At 38.4% G+C, this 17,728-nt stretch overlaps 1 protein-coding gene across 1 annotated transcript in view; it reads right to left on the reverse strand.

Annotated features, from left to right (window-relative positions):
• Nucleotides 1-589: 589 nt before the first annotated feature.
• The window catches only part of KITLG (KIT ligand), a 62,525-nt gene continuing 45,386 nt past the window's right edge, over nt 590-17,728 (reverse strand). The window contains exons 7-10 of the mRNA XM_083182364.1: nt 8,869-8,984; nt 7,936-8,015; nt 7,014-7,072; nt 590-3,132 (exon numbers count right to left, since the gene is read on the reverse strand). Of these exons, the coding sequence (XP_083038490.1) occupies nt 7,033-7,072; nt 7,936-8,015; nt 8,869-8,984 (236 nt within the window). The 3' untranslated portion in view covers nt 590-3,132; nt 7,014-7,032. The remainder of the gene's footprint in view (nt 3,133-7,013; nt 7,073-7,935; nt 8,016-8,868; nt 8,985-17,728) is intronic.

Genomic DNA, 17,728 nt, shown 5'->3' on the forward strand with positions numbered 1-17,728 from the left:
TAACTAGTATAGATATTGTCATTACAAAAGAGAAAGTAAAAAGTGTTTATTCAAAAATAAATATCAGACAATGTTCTTCTAGGAAATACTACTCATATATGTTTGCATTATCAAGCTACTTCCCATTACAAATACCTGTTTTTAGTTTGACTTCATATTGACCACATTATGGAACACAGTAAAGAATCTAGTTTTTTGAGTGGAATTTTGAGTACAATAAAACCTGATTAGACTGTTCAGAGACCAAGTGGAACCCAGCAAACTCTAGATGTTAAATAAAAATTTAGGTTTATGTTAATTTTGTAAATTAATTTTGTAAATTGTTAATTTTAAATGTACCATTGTTAATGGCACGTATGCATCATATTGTACAACACAAAGAATGTTGTATTCTTGGAGAACAAAAACAAAGTTTTTATTTTAAAAACGAGAAAATATTTTATTCAAGTAAGTTACTGAGGGGTGAATTTATGAAGCTTGGAGAAGTCCCCATAAAGAACGTTATGAGCAAGGTGATAATGGTTCAGCCAATCAGCTACAATATGTAAATTGACAGGTAAGAGCTGATTGGCTGAACCGTTATCACCTTGCTCATAACGTTCTTTATGGGGATAGATAACACTTCTCCAAGCTTCATAAATTCACCCCTGAGTTCCCTGTCTATAAAGTGATCCTTACCTAGCTTCCTGTCAAACTCACCAATTAAATGCCATTCAGGATGGTCATTTGTGGACCTTACACTCATTTGTAAAACACAATAGCAACATAAATATTTGTCTAATTTTATAATATTGGTTAGATTTAGGGATAAAATTAAATTTGTATTCAATTCCATCTCTCTGTAGTGTCTCAGCCCTTCCATATAGTTGTGACATCCGTTGTCCATATTTGGTTCTGCTCTGTCTTCATAAACTATAGGCTTTGATTATATAATTTGTTAACTGTCTACAGCAGAATCCTAGAAGGTTATTGGTAGATATACTATGACGGGTGCATAGCAAAAATGGACGTTTTGTTTTTTAACTAACAGACATAAAAAAATGGACCTCTAAGGACCAGCTACCAGGGATTTTGCACAAAACATAGTCCATGATGAACATCTGCTTGTCAGAGCTAATTGGATCCAATTACCATCGCTGGTTAGATACCCCCCCCCGCATATGTAGCTGTAGTGGATACTAGGTATCCTAGTGGCGGGATCCTAATTATTATTACTATTGTTTCAGCTTAGCACCATGTTTATGCTTTTTCTGATTTTGCTGGGCAAATAACTTTATAGAAGAGAAACAAAAATATGGCTTTTTGTTTTACTAGTATACTAGGAAGCTAAAAAAAACATTCTATCACCAGGGGATATCGTAAGTAGCTGCAATGCAAGCAGCCGGTGGCAATTATCGGGTATTATGCAGGCGCACAAAGAGTAATCTCTGATGGAGTTGTTATAACACATGAGATACTGAACTTTTCCCGGATCCCATATGTTGTCATATGATGGCAGGTCCATTTCTAGCTAAAAAAAATAGCCGCCAATTGGATACCAGGCTGTTCTTATCTATGAAAAAATGCACTGGGGCTAATTGAATACTTCCTAAATGGTGGAGTAATGTTCCCTGGGACTGGAGCAAATGCCCCTTTTGTATAGAATTGAAATGGCCAAAACTTGACATAAGTGGCATATACAGTGTGTATATATACTGTGTATGTATATATATATATATATATATATATATATATATATATATATATATATATATAGCAACAATCCAGGAGATGAAAAAGATTAATATACATGACAGAAAAATACACACACAAAAGTATATATCAAAACACTTTTTAGCAATATTTTCCTTCTTCTACTATTATCACATTTTTGAAAATATATTGACAATTCTCTTGAAAAAAACATGAAAAAAAAAAAAAAGTAGGTGTACTTATCGTAAAGATTACCATCAGTTCATGTCAGTGTTAACATTCACAGGATAAAATGAGAAAAATATTATAACAGATTCCATTGAAGCACTACTAGCAAATGTTACTACTGGCATATGCTGTAAGATTAATTATTTATGTTATGACATCAGATTTGTAATAAAGTATTTAAGATTGTAAATTTCTACTATAGTAAATGGTTGCAATAAATAATTTAAATTGCATATAAATACAGACCACTTTCTTCTAGCATTCAGGATAAAACTGAACGTATTTATTTGTACACTCTCTCCCAGCACCAGCACTGACTCACATGGTAACGCTCTGGAGAAACATTCTCTCTGGCACAAACAGTGTGCATGTATCCTTTGTATGGCTGCATTGAGCACTACAACACAATAATTCACTGTGAAGTGAAGTTAAATAGATAATGTCATTCATATTTTTTTGTCATATTATATAAAATAATTCTGTTTATTCTTTCCAGGCCCATTAAGCCACCAGATTCACCAACTCAATGTAAGTGGTACATATTATAATACTCTATGTACAGAAATGTGTGTCCAATATAAAAAAATATATTTATTATGTGAACTTAAAAAAAAATGTATATATGTAGATCCTGACACTTGTGCTAACTTTGGAGGAACAAGGCTCTTGGTATCCAAGGAACTCATCCACAGATATACAATAGGCTGTGAAAATATCTTCACGCTACTGTCACCGGTCTTGTTTCTTGTCATGCAGTGACCGTATTCCTTAAGCCAGGATAATAGAGAGTGCAGAAGATCACAGATTGGCATCAAATTACAGCACACTCTGGTCTGTCTCATAAATGCAGATGGTTGGAACACAACGCTGATTAACAGCTGGATCAATCCAAACAGAAAAACAAATCATTTTCCGGTGATCCCAAAATTTGTTTTGCTTTTTCAATTTTGGCAGGATAATACCACAGAAATTTCCGTAGGCTTTTTAGTGTTTGGCGTAGCAATAGTTCTCTGTTCACCTGCACTCACAGGCATCCCTCAGTCTTAATGTGCATGATAAACAGTCCAGTGAGGCACATATTACTGCGGGTGGTCTAATCAGTGGCAATGATGGCATTCATCTCTACATTATAACAATGGAGTCCAAACAATAGTTTGTTGCATCTCAAGGGTAAGAGTCTGTTTTTAACCACTGCAGACATGGTGCTGTAACCTGTAAATAAAAAGAAAACATTGATGAATTTTATTAATGGAAGAAAGTGTTTAGGAATTGGGTGTGGCTACACTTTTCTTTAACATACAAATATATATATATATATTCACAAGCCATAGGGCACCCCAAAACTAGGAAAGGTGAGTGCCGATGTTAAGTGTATATATTGTTTATTAGATTAATTTTTTTTAAATTAGTCTTATTGTGGTCACATTCTCTCATGCACCCTGCTTTTAACTAAGATTACATAGCTTGTGTTAGCCATTTCCCTAGATGATTAGTGACAGGTGTGTTGGTAGCTGCTCACCTATAAAAGCAAAGTCTGCTGTGAGCTTCAGACCTGATAGCATGCCTGGTATCAAACATTGATGTGATAGCTATGTGTATTGCAGCCATTTTCAGCGTTAGTGGTAGGACCTGCAGAACAGTGGGGTCCCTTGACGGGGGCTGCAGGCTTAAATGCATTGATCAATTCATGAACCAAATCTCCACTATTTATTATCAGTTAATTTAGTGTGTGCAGAGCCCATCCAATGTCTGTTTAAACAATGTGGTCACAAGCCACAGGGCACCCCAAAACTAGGAAAGGTGAGTGCCGATGTTAAGTGTATATATATATATATATATATATATATATATATATAAACAAATATATATATAAACAAATATATGTTACAATTACTGTCAAAAGACACAGTTTGATTCTGAAAGATAATTTTGTACAATATTACCAAACACTGGAACCCTAAAGAATTTGAGAAAGGACAACTGTGTGGCCAACACAAGATCCCTTTGGAATGATGTGGCAACATACTTCAAAAGCCTTGGTCGTTTGCTGTCAGCTATGATGATACTATGTCCTGTGTGTCCAATATAAAATTCTCCCAGCTGTTAGAGAGACTTGCCATTGCTATTGAAGGTAACAGTGTTGGGACTGTCAATTAGCTTGCTATACGAATACAAATGCACTTAAAAGATAGTCAATATGATTGGCGCTATAGCTCCTGTCACAGTATCCGTTAGGTTGATGGCCAATAGATTGACTACTATTGGTCGACAGGCAATAGGTCGGTACATGAAAATGGTCGATATGGTCTAGATCAATGGTAGCCAACCCTAGCCCTCGAGAGCTACCAACAGTTCACATGTTCCAGACAACCTAGCTGCTGCACAGCTGCACTCATTAATCACTGACACAATTTAAAAAAGGTACACAGATGGAGCTAATTAGCTCACTTGTGATTCTGTGAGGAGACCTGCAAAACATGCACTGTTGGTAGCTCTCGAGGACTAGGGTTGGCTACCCCAGGTCTAGATCTACATTGACAAAAAGTTAACACAAGCAAAAGGTCAACATGTCACTGCCCGACACAGAAAAAAGTTTGACACAATTTTTTCATGATTTTTTGTTCTTAATTCACGATTCCAGTGCGCATAGAAGGAGAATATACTAGTGTGCCTGAAGCATGGCTAGTGCAGCAAGCCAGGCGAGGGGGTGCGGTGCACTAATACACTGTCCATGTCGACATGTGGACAGAAACCAGTTAAAGACTTGTGTCAACCTTTTTATGTGTCGACGTGTTTGTGAAGACCTTTTTCCACATTGAGCTAGACCACGTCGACAGTTTCATGCCTGTCGACCAATAGGGGTCAACCTATTGACTGTCAATCTAGGCCAGGCATTCCCAACCACTGTGCTCAATGCACACTTACAGTGAAGATTTTAGTGATATCCAGGCTTGAGCACAGGTGGCTTTATTAGTACCTTAGTGATTCTGATTAAATCATCTGTGCTAAAGCCTGGATATCACTAAAACCTGCACTGTTGGTGTGCCTTGAGGACTGTGGTTGGGAATGCCTGATCTAGGCACTAGTCAACCTAATATGCCACACCCCACGGTCACATCATACTGTCTTGCTGATAAACAGTTTCAAGTTCAAGTAAATAAGAGGGAAGGGACACAACCCTTTGTAGAGACTGATCTGGATAGCAACTGGCAGGGTGGAGTAGCTGAGACGATTTCTTTTGGACTTTAGCAGACGCAGCAATTTATTAGCATGATTAAATTATCAAAATTTAGATAATTTTTTAAATTATTAAAGAAATCTTTTTTGATAGTGGAATATGGATATCTACTTTGAGATAAGTGTGCTGTAAACACAACTTATATAATCATTTGTCTGCTGAAAATGTCATAACTGAGAAACTAGCATCGCCAGATTACTGCACTGTGTTGGCTGGTGTTTTAACTTACAGTAAATTTAAATGAGTGAAACATGATCTAGAACAAAATGTTATTAAATGCTCACAGGAAAAAAAAAAGATTTGACACTGTTTCGTATACTAGTGTTGTCAAGATCTGCTTTTAAAATACAGCTCAAGATGTCCAGACTTAACTAATATCACTTCAATAGTAGGTTCGAATACTTAGATTCATGGATGAGAGAGATAGTAACAATATTACCATGAATGACCATGTATCTCAGCTAACACTGTGCACAATGTGCATTGGGAGAGCTGCCCGCACACATTGCCATTCTTCCACATTCATACAGTATGTGATTGGCCATACTGAATGAGATCTGACCTTTCCAGCATTCAGTTTATTACAGACACCACAGAGGAATGTCTGTTAGTGTGGGAAGTGACAGCATACACAGGCCAATAGCCCTGTCATTCATATACATACAAAGAAAAATAAATAATGTATTTGTACTGATGCATCCATAATGTGTTTACTGTTACAGTTAAAGAGAAAGTAGTTCCTGATACGTCGGTCTGTCAGTAGCATGTGATATAATAGAAATCCCCCCTCTGTGGTCATTTGATTGAGGGTGCATCCTCAGTACAGAATATGGCCAAATTATTCTCTATAAAACGCTGTGGATTGTGTGTGTGCTATATAACTAACTGGTAATGAATGATAACTCAAAATAAAATGGAGAGGTATTCCATGGATCAGGCACCCGGGTGTAACCCCATTTTTGTTCAAATTTTAGTCATTATTTATTAAAATTGTGTCTCCTGCAGGAAACTGACTGACATACACCAAGGTAAGGGAAGATGCAATCAGCTTGCTATCTAGTTATATTCTATATTTCTTCTTAATTATTATAACCCAATGCTACTATTGATACCCCGTTTTCACTGCCTCAAAAACCAGGGATTTTGCCAGGGCAAGCAGTAATTTACAGTGTCATGGCTCAGTGCGAATGGGTGTCAGTGAAATTCCCAGGTGTAGTGCCCCGGGAATTTTACATGGGTTTTTTTGCAGAATTATTTCTGGGAATTACACGGGTGTATGCCAGTGTGAACAGTCGAGACCAGGTTTTTTTTACACAGAACGTGAAAAAGCAAGCTGGGGAATGAGATCAGGTGACATGTGGTGTCCATTTACTGCTGCATAGAGATGAGACATGGAGCACTGGAGGGATGAAGAGGTGCTGGAGCTACTGACTTTGAAAGGGGAGGAGGATATAAAGAAGCAAGTGACTGTCATTTTCAAGGATTTGAAACCACAGTTCACTTTTAGAGCTCACAAAGGATGGTTGCTATGGCCCTTATTCTGATCCATTCGCTCCCCTTCACTCAGGGGAGCGATTATTAGAGACTGCGCATGCGTTTGGCAACCATCAAATGATTTTGCCCCTGCATGCAAACTGTGAATGGAGGTTTATGCAAAACATCCATTCACATGCATGCGGTGGGTGTTTGTGCGGGCGGCAGATGACATTGGGTTGACTCACAGAGCTGCGAGTTAACCAGAATGACCTCCTAAATCCTTTGGATAAAGCAACTTTGTAGTTTGGCAGTTATTAATTTGTGAAATATCCTAATATGTCCAGTCAACAAAATATGCAAAAACAGATTCATAACTTACCAGATATTTCTGAGAACGTCTATATTACAGAGACATTTGTTGTTGTCTGTTGTAGCATGCTAAAAAACAAATATCATCAAGTATTGAATTATACCAATCATTTACTAAAAGAAAATATAATGTATTTATTGTGGTTTTTAAAATCTGAATGCAACAATTTTATAAACATCTATTATATTTGGTGCACAAATTCACAAACACTACAAATTCTTTATATTTAGCAGATTACAGTAAATATGTTATGGAAAGCATGTTAAAATAAACTGTCTAATCTAATGAAAATAACTTTATGAATCACATATCAAACGGACATGCAGGTGTTTTTATTTTCTTAGACAGAGACCAGTCAATGATGTGAGTGGGCAGAGTAATGTGACACATTCTGGTCTACTGTTATTACTCAGTAACACCAGAGCCTGCTAGTTGTCCTCATGCAAAGTTTTCTTAGATCACATGGTCACTGATCTAAATTACTGTGTCATGCAGTTACTTTGGTGAAATGTACTTGGTACTCATTCTAACTTGCCAATCTACACTAGAAATAGGTGGTACCCCCCCCCCCCCCCCGTTCTGCAATGGTGGCAACTGCACTGCAGAAACCACTAGGGAAATGGTGAAGCTCCCATTTTTCCAGCATTTCGTGCATGTGTAGTAGGAAAGTCCACAGGAAAATGGCAGCAGACTTTCACATGCTCACTAGTCTCTGGCACAATGTTAGGGTCTAGCAGTGACCCTAGCTTAGAGTCTAGTGAACTATTGGCTAGAGAGGAGGGGGCCCAGATGAAGGCTGCACAGAGGCCCCCTCTGCACATTTAATAAGCCCCTGCTAGTGGCAGTAGACTTATTTGGTTGTAACCATGCCACCGCAACCCAAACAGATGGATACAGAGGAGGTGAATCTAACGTACCGAAAACAACTTACTTATTTAATTCATTAGCCTCTGTTTGATCAATGTGGATCTCAGAAACTTCATTCTCTGCTTGACCTCTTTGGTGCTTTACCTGTATAAACATATAAGCATGATGTATACACATAGTAAGAAACATATACATTGCAGTCTCTTTCACACAAATGCATTGAGAAAATAGATAAAATGTATAAACACTTTACTGTACACTTTAGATGCATTATAGCTGGGGTAGCCAACCCTAGTCCTCGAGAGCTACCAACAGTGCATGTTTTGCAGGTCTCCTCACAGAATCACAAGTGAGCTAATTAGCTCCATCTGTGTATCTTTTAAAATGTGTCAGTGATTAATGAGTGCAGCAGCTAGGTTGTCTGGAAAATGTGTACTGTTGGTAGCTCTCGAGGGCTAGGGTTGGCTACCACTGCATTATAGAGATGCCCCCCCCCCCTTCCAAAAAATAAATAGAGACAGTGCTGATCCACAGGTGCTTACACACAGTGGGATTTTGTCTATGTATGATTTTGACTATGCAATTACCCTTGAACTCCCCTGAGCCGAGAACTATACAATGTTGACTACATTTAATCGAGATTTTGACTATATTTTTTTTAGACTATATAACCAAAATTTGATCGTACCACGTGTATGCACCTTTAAAGTAAACCTACATTTCTAGTCAAAATTTTCCTCCCCTCACGTATGCTCTGCAAAGAGTGGAAACATTGTATTTTGTCTAGTAAATATGATAGAAAAAATAATTGGAAATCTCAATTAAGTGTAGTGCCACACAACTACATGTACAGTATGCCATGCATTATTTATAGAGATATTTATACATGTTTTTCTTTTGACTAACGCATATAAATTTATATTTAAAAAAATGATAGTACTACTATAGACAATAGCAACAATACAATGTCAATCATATATAGTATAATATAAATTACCTTCCAGCACATAACACCAAGTAAAAATCCAATGACTAGACAGGCCAATGTTATTGAGGCTATACTTGGCCATGGTAATGATGGGCTGCTGCTAATTGGAGATTTTTCTGGGGGCCCTGTAAAGAAAACACATAGTGTGAAAGGGTGTAACAGTAAATAACTAAGACAGTAATACAACAATAATGCTGGAAACTGACAAAAAGAGTACAGAGCAAGAACAAGACAAGGCTTTCATTTTGACAGTTATGTTCACTTGATAGATCACAGGTAAAATGTGTTTCATTGTTATTGCTGCATTGCACAATGTATGTAATCCAGTCATATTTGGGATATCAAGTACATTTTCTAGGTTAGACAAAACTTTATACTGTGTATTCAGAATATGGGGGGGTTGCTCTAACATCCGCACCCCCTTACCGCCGCTCATCGCCGGCTACCGCAAACATAATTATCGCATATGATCTAACATATGCGATAATTATGACAAAAGACAGCTCTTGCGTTAAGAGCTGTTTTTTGCGGTGACCCGGCGATGAGCGGCGGGTCCCGGCGTCTCCCTCCTCCCTCTCTTATCCGACCTGGATGCTGTTGCTTCAGGGGAGCTGGCTCTCCTCCTCCTCCCTGCACCCGGAAGAGGATGTACAGTGCAGGGAGGAGAGGTCACAGGTCCGGGCAGCACAGCTCTGTGCTGCCCGGACAAAGGTGGGGGGGGGTCGGTGCGGGGCAGTGGGGGTCAGTGCGGGGTTGCATTAGAAGCCCATAGGCTTCTATGGGGCATCGCCAGATTTTTCTGGTGATGCCCCCCGTCGTGGTAACTCGGCAGGGGATGCTTAGAGCTTCCCAAAATGTGGTAAAAACCCAGATAACGGTGTTTTTACCGCATTTTTAGTTTAGAGAATCTCCCCCGATGTGAGAATAAAACATAAATCTTAACACCTCTTTCTTACATAACAATGTTTTTGACGTTAAATAAAATAACTCAACACCTATTAAGTGCATAACTGACATCTATTCATGATTAATTAGTATATTGCCAAGTAATCTGTTTACACAATTTATTCAACCCTGCAGGCATCAGCCAAGGTATGTCATGACAGAATGGAAATATTCTACAAATTCTAGAACTTGTGTAATTTAGTGAACTTGTAAACTGAAAAAAATAAACACGTACCAGGCAACTAAGAATATTTTGTAGATTCTGATTTTACTAAAAACAAACTTAACACTTTGAGTTGATTTTAATATAGGCTCAATGTAAAAGTCCAGATCAATCATAGGGCAGTCTAAAGTACCTCCAGTTTAACAAGAAAAATAAGTAAGTGGATCCTCAACAGGTAACTCATCAGGTAAGTCCTGCTCAGCTTGTGATTGGTCCAGACTTGTAAGATCTATACCAATATAGGGGTTACTCTTTCTGGACTATCATGGATCCTCTCATTTTATTTTTATTTTTTTATATTTGACAATATATTGTTTTTCTGGATTGATCATCATGGAGAACTGATTATGGGTTATAGAAGATTTATTGATCCAAAATAAATTCTGATGTTAGAGACCATTTGACCTGTGATGTGAGTAGGGTACACCCAACTACATTATTAATCCACTGTCAGGGGCGCTTTAAGAGAGGAAGAAGAACGTGTGCAGCGCCTACCTGCCACCTAGTGCACTAGAGAGCTCAGACTCTACTGCCAGGAAAAATGATGCAGCAGACATTTTTTGGGTGATTGGAATGGGTGCAGTGTCTACAGTATGGGCCCCTCACATTGCACCCATTATAAATATGACACTTCCACTGTACATGTGAAGAAACCTTTATGTCTCGACCATTGCGGTTTTGAGTAAGTGGGTATGCCCACTTGATTATCTCCATGTGGTGTTTGCGTGACACATAAAAGTATTCTCTGTTGCATTCAAAGAAACCTTTATACAGTATGTATGTTCACAACTCTTCTTAAACTAAGTATGAATAGCCAAAAATACGGCACTACGTGAATAATCCATATGTGGTGAAAAGGGCTCTTTTGTGTCATATACAGAAGACAATTACTACACATTTCTGGTTCTCTCTTTTCCATTTCCTAATATCACAGAGGACATGAAAACCCTAAGTAGGTTTAAACCAGATCAAATTCCCACTTTGGAGCATCATCAAAAGGACACACTCTATGTATCTTATCCTTTTGGGGAAAAAGCTGAGCTTGCAAAAGAGCAAAAGTTTTTAGGGAGTCATTTATTTTATTAAAGCTTATTTGAAAATGATACTAGTATAATGGACAGAGGACTATGAGCAGGGGAAAGGGCAATGAAGATACCATTTAAAAGGGTTCCCCTATCACTTTTTATGGGGTGGTATGCAATTGTTTGGATGCCCATTGTTTTATTGCAGTGATTGCGCCCAGAAATACCGGGTGTAGACATGAAAAACAGTGAAACTTGATTAAAGTGGTAGCTTTTTGCACATTTGTATTTGCCACCTCATGAGGCTTTGAGCAGAAATTATGTTAGCACTCTCATTGGTGGAAACAATGGAAAGCTGTCGGTGGGCATGCGTGGGTGTGGGGGTGCACAAACACAATTGAATCACCCCCACTCCGGAAGTGTATCATATTAATGGGTGTGGTATAACACTCCGACTGTTGGGATTCCGACAGTCAGCCCGACGTCGGAATCCCGACTGCGGGGACTCAAACAGCGGGGGGAGTCCAACAAAGCCCCTTGCGGGCTTGCTGCGCTTGCCACGCTGCGGGCACAGTGGCTCACTACGCTCTCCACCTATGTTATTCTCCCTCTACGGACCCCCCACGAGGGAGAATAGCTGCTGCCTGTGTGTCGGGCTTTTAGCAGTTGGGACTCCGACGTCGGGGCAATGACTGTCTGAATCGCGACTGCTGGTGAGTCCTCTGGCACCCAATATTAATAGCTGTTACAAAAGCCACAAGTATTTTATAATTAGAAGTCCTTTAAAGGCAGTGAAAGCTCCAGTCCATTCCTCTCACCCCCACCCTCCCCCGCCTTCATCCTCTGGAACCAATTCTACATGATATTCTTTATATAAATATTGTTTAGCTATACTTTAGTTTTCTTTATAAGCAATTAACCTGCATGGAATACTCTAGTATCTTTTTTGGACATGTAGTAATAACTGGATGTGAGATTATGTATAATTACATCCTGGAGACAAGACTGAGACATTAAATCTGAATAAACTAAAGACATGACTCTAAAGGGGAACATTTTCTTACATATAAGTACTTAATCTCCAATATAATTGTGTATACACGTTCAGTCTTACATAGGAGGCTAATGCTGAATTATAACGCATTTTTGGCCAGTTTTGCAGATATAAAAGACTTTTCCAAAAATAACACAATTATGTGAATTTCAAAAAATAGCATTAACATTTGTAGAACACGTCTAGCTCTGCTCCAGTAAAGTAAGTGCCGGGTTCATGTCAATAATATGTCATATACACTGACAAACATTTATGAAAGATTTATTTTGACAATGAAAAACATAAATGCTATTAGGCTTGATAAAAAAAATTAAGAACATCCTTCTAGAATACAGCAGGAGTATGTGTCTCTTGTACAATCAAGTCAAAATACCAATATAATCTTATAAACATTCACTCATAAAATCTTATAATATGTGCATAAGCAATGAAGAAAGCACCTATGAGTTTTGTGTTATAATCCCAATGAGCCAATATTAACTGTTTACCTGATGATATCAGCCTCTGTAATCTGCAAGTAACTTGGCTTACACAAGAGTGTGTGAACTCCTGTGCAAAGTCTGCATCTATTCACAATACCATGCACATACCTTTACTGTGCTTGACCCACAATTAGAATACACCCTTCCCTCCTCTGTCTCAAAACTCCATACATCCCAACTGTCAAGTTTACCACGGGAACGTCCTGGTTTTCAGAGATGTTCCCAAGGCCCAGCCGAGGCCAGTGGTGTCCCGTGACGGGGGAGGCAGGTGGGAGTCCCCGCTGCCACCGCTTGTCAACAGGGAATAGACACTGCGCGCATGTGCACAGCATCTATTCCCCACAGTTAGATGGGCAGCAGCGACAAAATGGGGGCGTGGCCTCACACTTTTGAGGTGATTTGAAGGCCACGCACCCTCACTTTCTGGCACACACCTCCGCCGCGCGCGAAGGTCCCGCTGGACCACCAATGAAAGTTGGGAGGTATGAAACTCCATTTTCTAATTGACACAATTGACAAAATCCAAGCAGTTAGACTAGCTAGGTTCTTATCTGCTGTCAAAATCTATCTCTTATCTTTATATATAGACAAGCATTTTGTCTGTTTTCTGAGCAAGCTCAATATTCAGATTTGACACTGCACAAATAAATGCACTTCCAATCAATAATTTTGTAATAATTCCTACTACATATACATATATACAAACCAGTGGCGTTTTAAAAGAGGAGAGAATCTGCGGGCCCTCTCCTGACAGTGAGTGACATTATGCCAGAGTTTACTGCACATATGCAGCTCTCTGGGAACATGGTGCCCATGTTTTGTTCCTGGGAAACAGTCACGGTGATTTGTGTCTGCAGGCTCCTGAGGCATAAATATAATATATGGGTGTGGGCCCCCGGGACCCTGAAACCTTGCACCACACAATGCACCCATTATAGAAATGCCTATAATACACATATTATGGTCTATTTTACTTGTTTCCCAAGGTAGAATAAAAACACATTAGAACGCCCAAAGGATAAAGTATCATAATGCATTGTTATAACTTCTAGTACTTGCATCCACCCCTTATTTTAGTTACTAGTTATTAAACTACAGCATTTTATCTTTTGTCCGTGAGACAGAGTTCAGCTAAAAATAGGTAATAAAAAATATGAAAGGAGTATATTTAAAGAGCACCAGGAGCAAATGAAATACCAAACCTAGAACTGACATTCCAGTCCCTGCTTTACAACTGAGATTCAGTGTAAAAATTTCACAGATATGAATAGTAAGTACAAAAGATTGTCTGTAGTGATCTCAAGTTAAAAAGAAGGAAAGAAAGAAGAAAAAAAAAACGAAGTTTAAAGTATTTCAAGTACTCCAAACGTCTCTCTATTTGGAATATGGAAGGTAAAGTGTATAGTACAGGAATATGCAGCAATGTAAATATTTGGAGAAGGTTAATCTGATATAGAACACTGCTTATTGAACTGTATAACATTAGTATACGTTATCTAAATATCAATAAATTCAAGTGTTTCACAGTCACATTTAAACATGTTCCGGACAGCAGGTACTTTGTGAAAAAGGTTATTGTTGGCAACAGTCATTAAACTGAACCAATTCAGTAATAAGTCACTATTGAGCTTCATGGGAGATGGGGTTCTGAATGTTTTTGGAAGATTTTTTAGTAGTGTGACCTCAGAAGCCTTTATTGCAGTTATTCGCTAACAAAAATCCATGACAACATCAAAGCGACTTATATTCTTGCACTAGATACTGTCCAATAAATGTCCTATCAATCTTTCCAATGGTTTCCAACTTCGCCCTCAAGGCAGCAGGTTTTAAGAATGATCATGATTCAGTACAAGCAACTTAAATGTTTTTTTTTTTAGTCCAGAAGGGTTGGTGTTAATTCCAAAGTACATTTATTTGGCCATCATATCATATAAAGTAGAGTGCACCCATTAATGTACCCACACGTAAACAATGCATTCATTCTGCTACCATCAGACAGAAAAACAATATAAATAAGGGAGGGGGGGGGGGGGGGGGCATATTTACAGAAGAAAATGAGGAGAATACTGATTGACAAAGCTTAGTATTAATAGAATAAGTATTAAATACACACCCCTTCAGGTCTGCCAATCAGAAGACATCAATGTGAGGTAATCAAGATCCAGATGGACCAACATGTTGGATTTCTCCAGTCCCCTCACTCTGGCAGAATGAGACAGTGCTCTGATATACTGTAATGCCAGATGCACTAAGCTTCAAGTGGAGAGTGATAAACAACCAGCCAATCAGCTCCTACCTGCCATGTTGCAGGCATGTTACAGTTACGAGCTGATTGGCTGTTTGTTTATCACTCTCCATTTCCTCACTTTTTGAAGCTTAGTGCATCTGGCCTATAGTCTAGATGTATGGGCTGCTTTAGTTCTTTCCTGGTGAAGGAATGTGGTCATCCTGCTTAACTCAGTTGCATTTTTTAAGTGCTATTGTTGGGTTACATCTTTAGGTATAATATATAGGAGTGTGGCCACACTGGATCAAGCTAAACAGATGATATGGCTACCATAAGTGCCTAATTAGAATGGTTTGCACTGTTCCTGGGTGTCTACTGAAGAATAAGAAGTCAGCGTTGTTTTGGTGGGTGGGTTAAACTGATTTCCTTGGCATACAGCCCCCAAATGCAAAATCATATTTTATTCTCATGTCTACTTCCATTATACTTCTGTGGAGTATTTAAGGTGAATGAAAGGATCCTTAGATAACCTTTTAAGACAGCAGAACAACAAGAGACAAAGTACCAGAAGAAATGTAGTTCTTCAGATATCATGGAATGCTTTCTAGCTAGATAAATATGCAAGATACTTGTGTTCCTTGGCACAGTGCAGGATCACATTTGTGCTGCAACGACAGCAGGAAATGGATTTACAACATGACAATTCTGCTACTGATCGTATGCCACAAAAGGAGAATTTAAAAAAGTTGTGAAATATTCCTTATGTATACTGTGCTAATTAACTAATTTACTGGAAATAATAAATTTACAATCATGTTATGAAAGGTGGCATCAGAAATCGTACTTTCTGGGTTGCTGGGCTACACTAGTGGTGGCAGCATTATAGAGGGAGAAATTCATGAGAACAATGGCAGCCATGTTATGAGTGTTCTCTGCAAGAGCAACTTCTTGCATTTAAATTTCTATTTCATCTGGAAAGCATAAAAACGAGTTAACAGAATGAAGTAAATAGTCATCGCTTTATGTGACTCATTTTTTTCTTAGAACTCAAAATAAATTGGTAAAATACAACTAAATTAAATCCAAGTGAGTCAATCTTGTGTGCCATATTCTTTAGAACGCAGTACTTCGCAAATGCAATCAGAAAAAGCAGAAATCTAATAGTACTGCTTGAAAGGTTATAAAATAATTGCTGTTGTGGCTAATTAAGGACCTAATTCTGGTCCACACACAACAATGTATTTGCAAATGCGCAGAAATGCGAACACACGGGGGACTGATTCAATTAGAATAACCCCCTAAATATATTTAGTTAATAAAGGAAACATTATACTTTCATTATATAAAATCCATCATCTATTCATTCATAATTGTCAAATATTCACATTTAGGAAGTTAAATATAGAAATAAACTTTTTTTAATATTGATGACACCACATAACACAAAGATTGACATTAATACGCTCTCTGTGCAATTGGGCATCCTACTTCCTACTATATACTGTAAACCGATTAAGCTCGGTGCACTGCGGAGCGATGAACATTTGTTCCAACAGTGGAAATAAATGCCCTTGAGCCCAGATTCTATGTACACATTAGAATTTTTTTTCGAAAGTAAGGACGATCATATCCCATCCATTATAAGCCTAAAAAAGATTGCTAGCGATATTGCACACTGGTGACAAATCAAATCTAGTGCCCATCACTAGCGACAGCGGGAGCTAGCAATTACCTGTACACACTGACTGATGTAGATGATTTGTCGTTACAAAATGGCAAATTGGCCCAACATAGATCCAGTGTGTACCTAGCTTGTAAATATATTGAAATTCTTTCTATGTTGATATTTCAGCATTTTTGATGTCGTAACTGTTGACATTTTGGTCTTGACCTTATAATGGTCTGCAGCAGTTGCTAATGTTATGTTCCATAATAGTGCCCTACTTTAGCTCATTTTCTGAAACACAGTAGGGTCCTAGTTAATATTATGTCACATTGTAGATGCAACACAGTATCCCCAATTCACACTATGACATTGTGTCCTCAGTTCATATTATGCAACATTAGAGTGCCCCCTGTTCATATTGTGCCACACTATAGTGCTGCCATTTTATATTGTGAAACATTATAGTTCATATAATATGACGTTATAACGCTCTGGAGTATATTTTATACCACATTACAAAGAGCAGGTCCAGGGGCATAGCTACATATATTGTAATGGGCCTCACAGCAGCTACACTCCCTGAACCTTGGGCTGCTAAGCCTTTATATGAGCCTACATATTTCACAACCATTCTGACTGGCAGAACAGTCACAATGTCAGGATAGTGTCTCATCTCAGAACTGTCTTTTTGTCCCAATTTGCAGTTCAAGAGTGAGGTGATTGTGTGGTAATCACTCTCCATATATATCAAAGACAGCTGCCTTCCATGCATGCTGTAATAAAATGGTGTTTTTTTGGCTCTCTCCCTGAAGCCAGACTTGTTACTGCAGTGTGGGCAGGCACTACACAGTGCACACTGCAGCTCTTACAGTCCTGGAGCATCATGAGGATCATCTTGGCAGTGCTGTTATTCCCGCCCAATCTAGACATCATGATGGTATGTTAATAGTTGGCGTGTTCTGCACAGTAAAGCCCCGCTACAGAACTGAGCATAACTGTGCCACCTCCTCTCTAGTGGACATAGCCAGTTTTGCAGTACAACACTTTTACTGAGCTCATAAGGAAACACTTATCTAGTTCACTTCTCATTGTGCAAATCTTTATGTGCAGCTATGTCATTATTCATTTAATAAACAGTAACGCTCCTGGCAATGTCACACCTTAGCTGTGGAAAAAAATGTCTAAATCTAAAATTTCACTTTGATGTATATAGCTACAACCTAATAGAAATCAATCTTCTAATGCAAGCT

The sequence above is a fragment of the Crinia signifera genome, chromosome 4 (genome assembly GCF_055691185.1).
Source record: "Crinia signifera chromosome 4, ASM5569118v1, whole genome shotgun sequence".
NCBI classification, from domain to species: domain Eukaryota; kingdom Metazoa; phylum Chordata; class Amphibia; order Anura; family Myobatrachidae; genus Crinia; species Crinia signifera.